We start from the raw sequence: 2,137 nt of genomic DNA, 5'->3' as shown, positions 1-2,137 counted from the left end.
TAGGAGTTTGTGCAAGGTATCAATCTGAACCCAAAATGAGTCATATTACTCAAGTGAAAAGGATCCTGAAGTATATCAATGGAAATAGCGACTATGGAATGTTGTATTCCCATAATGCAAATTCCTTGCTTATAGGATATTGTGATGCAGATTGGGTTGGCAATGCTGATGATAGAAAGAGAACTTATGGAGGATGTTTCTTCTTGAGAAATAATCTTATATCTTGGTTCAGCAAGAAGCAAAGAAGTATGTCGTTATCTACGGTTGAGGCTGAATATATTACAGCATGAAGCATCTGCTCTCAATTAATTTGGATGAAACAAATGCTATAAGATTACAATGTCCAGCAAGATGTCATGACATTATATTGTGATAACCTAAGTGCTATTAACATTTCCAATAATCCTATTAAGCACATCAGAACTAAGCATATTGATATCCGTCATCATTTTATTAGGGATTTTCTTGAAGCCAAAATTGTTACTCTTGAGCATGTAACCATTGAGAAGCAACTGGCAAGTATTTTTACTAAAGCCTTATATGCAAATCAATTTAAAAATTTAAGGGGCGAATTAGGCATTTGCATGCTTGAAGAATTATAGCAATTACTAATATGGAGATATGGAAATCAAATTTTCTCTTCCCTCCATTTAATGGTGCACAAAACTCAAGGAATATCATTATAACTTTTCCTTATTTTTCCCAATGCGTCATCCTAGATATTCTATAAACATCATTCACACAACCTTCTTTGTTCTCTCTCTTAACCTTAATCTCATTCACTCTCATATATCTATCTTCTCTTTGTAGACCATACCTAAAATCTCCAAAATGTATCAACCTTCTGTCTCAAATCCTAGCAAGCACACCAAGGAGCAATCAAACCCTAAAAATATAGGTACTGATATAGATCTCTCTGATGTCATTCCCCTCTCGATGGTTCCTATCCATGCAACCCCTATAAGGAAGGGTAGAACATATGCTTCGAGGAAAGGAAATCCCTCTAAAGTAAGCACTTCTTCGTCTCCACCCATGACTGCTAGAAATGTAAAAACTCTTGAACCCTCTATTGCTTTAAAGATACCCTATTCTATGACTAGTTTGTATCTTAATCCCATTAGTGTTGAACCTAATGTTGGTATTTCTAAAGAATTTCATGTTATGCCAAATGTTATGGAAGATATTGAAGCTTCTGAAAGCAATAATATATCTAGGTCTGTTACTACTGTGAGCAAATCCAGCATGATCGTTGCAGACAGAGACGACATGAATAAGAATATTTGTGTGATGATCTCTCAAGTGTTGGGTATTGAACCCAAGACTAATGTCATGTCGGATGTATCCACATCCTTGGCCCAACCTGATAACACTACTGAAACCCCCTGGATAAATCTCATGTGAATGTATCTACTCTCGCTCCTGAAAAATCAAAAGACAAAGAGGGGTATGAAGGGATGACTGGTGATCTGGATGACAAAGATGAAAACTCTAATTATAAAAAGGATTAATCCACTCACATAGTAAATATAGAGGATCTGGACTCTGATGATGTACCCATCAGTCAAAGACTGGCTCCAGGAATAGCTAAAAGATTGAATAATAGAAAAGGTCAAGTGATTCAATCCTCCAGCACGCCCTCTAAATCTCTCAGGAAAAGAGCTACTTTGGCCCTACAAAACGATGGAGCAAGGTTGTTACTCTTGTTTCTAAGAAGAAATCCCTTAAGAGGAAGGAAGTTCCATCTGAGTCTAGTGATTATGACCATGATATCGAACACATTGTTCAGGACATCGTCTCTACTTCCAGAGAGAAAGCATCTGGGAAGAAGATTCCAGCAAATATTCCTGAAGTTCCAATTGATAACATTTCCTTTCACTTTGTGGAGAATGTTGAAAAATGGGAAAAAAATATCAAAGAAGATTAGAACTGGAAAGGGAACTGAGAAAAGATTCTTTTGAATGCAAACAAGTGATGAATGTGATTTAAGAGGCTGGATTAATGAAAACTAAGACTGGATTTGGCAAGTGTTATGAAATACTTGTTAAAGAATTTATTCTGAACATCTCTAAGGAATGTGATAGAAAGAGGAGCAAGGAGTTTAGAAAAGTGTATGTCAGAGGAAGATGTGTGGATTTTT

The 2,137-nt window shown here is 36.2% G+C and overlaps 1 protein-coding gene across 1 annotated transcript; it reads left to right on the top strand.

Moving 5' to 3' along the window:
* Positions 1–831: 831 nt before the first annotated feature.
* Positions 832–1,924, top strand: LOC127137706 (uncharacterized). Its single transcript, XM_051064139.1, has 2 exons — positions 832–1,338; positions 1,652–1,924. Exons 1-2 carry the CDS (start codon positions 832–834, stop codon positions 1,922–1,924), a joined length of 780 nt encoding a protein of 259 aa, XP_050920096.1.
* The last annotated feature ends 213 nt before the right edge of the window (positions 1,925–2,137 follow it).

The sequence above is a fragment of the Lathyrus oleraceus genome, chromosome 4 (assembly GCF_024323335.1).
Source record: "Lathyrus oleraceus cultivar Zhongwan6 chromosome 4, CAAS_Psat_ZW6_1.0, whole genome shotgun sequence".
NCBI classification, from domain to species: Eukaryota; Viridiplantae; Streptophyta; class Magnoliopsida; order Fabales; family Fabaceae; genus Lathyrus; species Lathyrus oleraceus.
The sequence above is the reverse complement of the archived record's forward strand: the minus strand, read 5'-3'. Positions and strand labels throughout refer to the sequence as shown.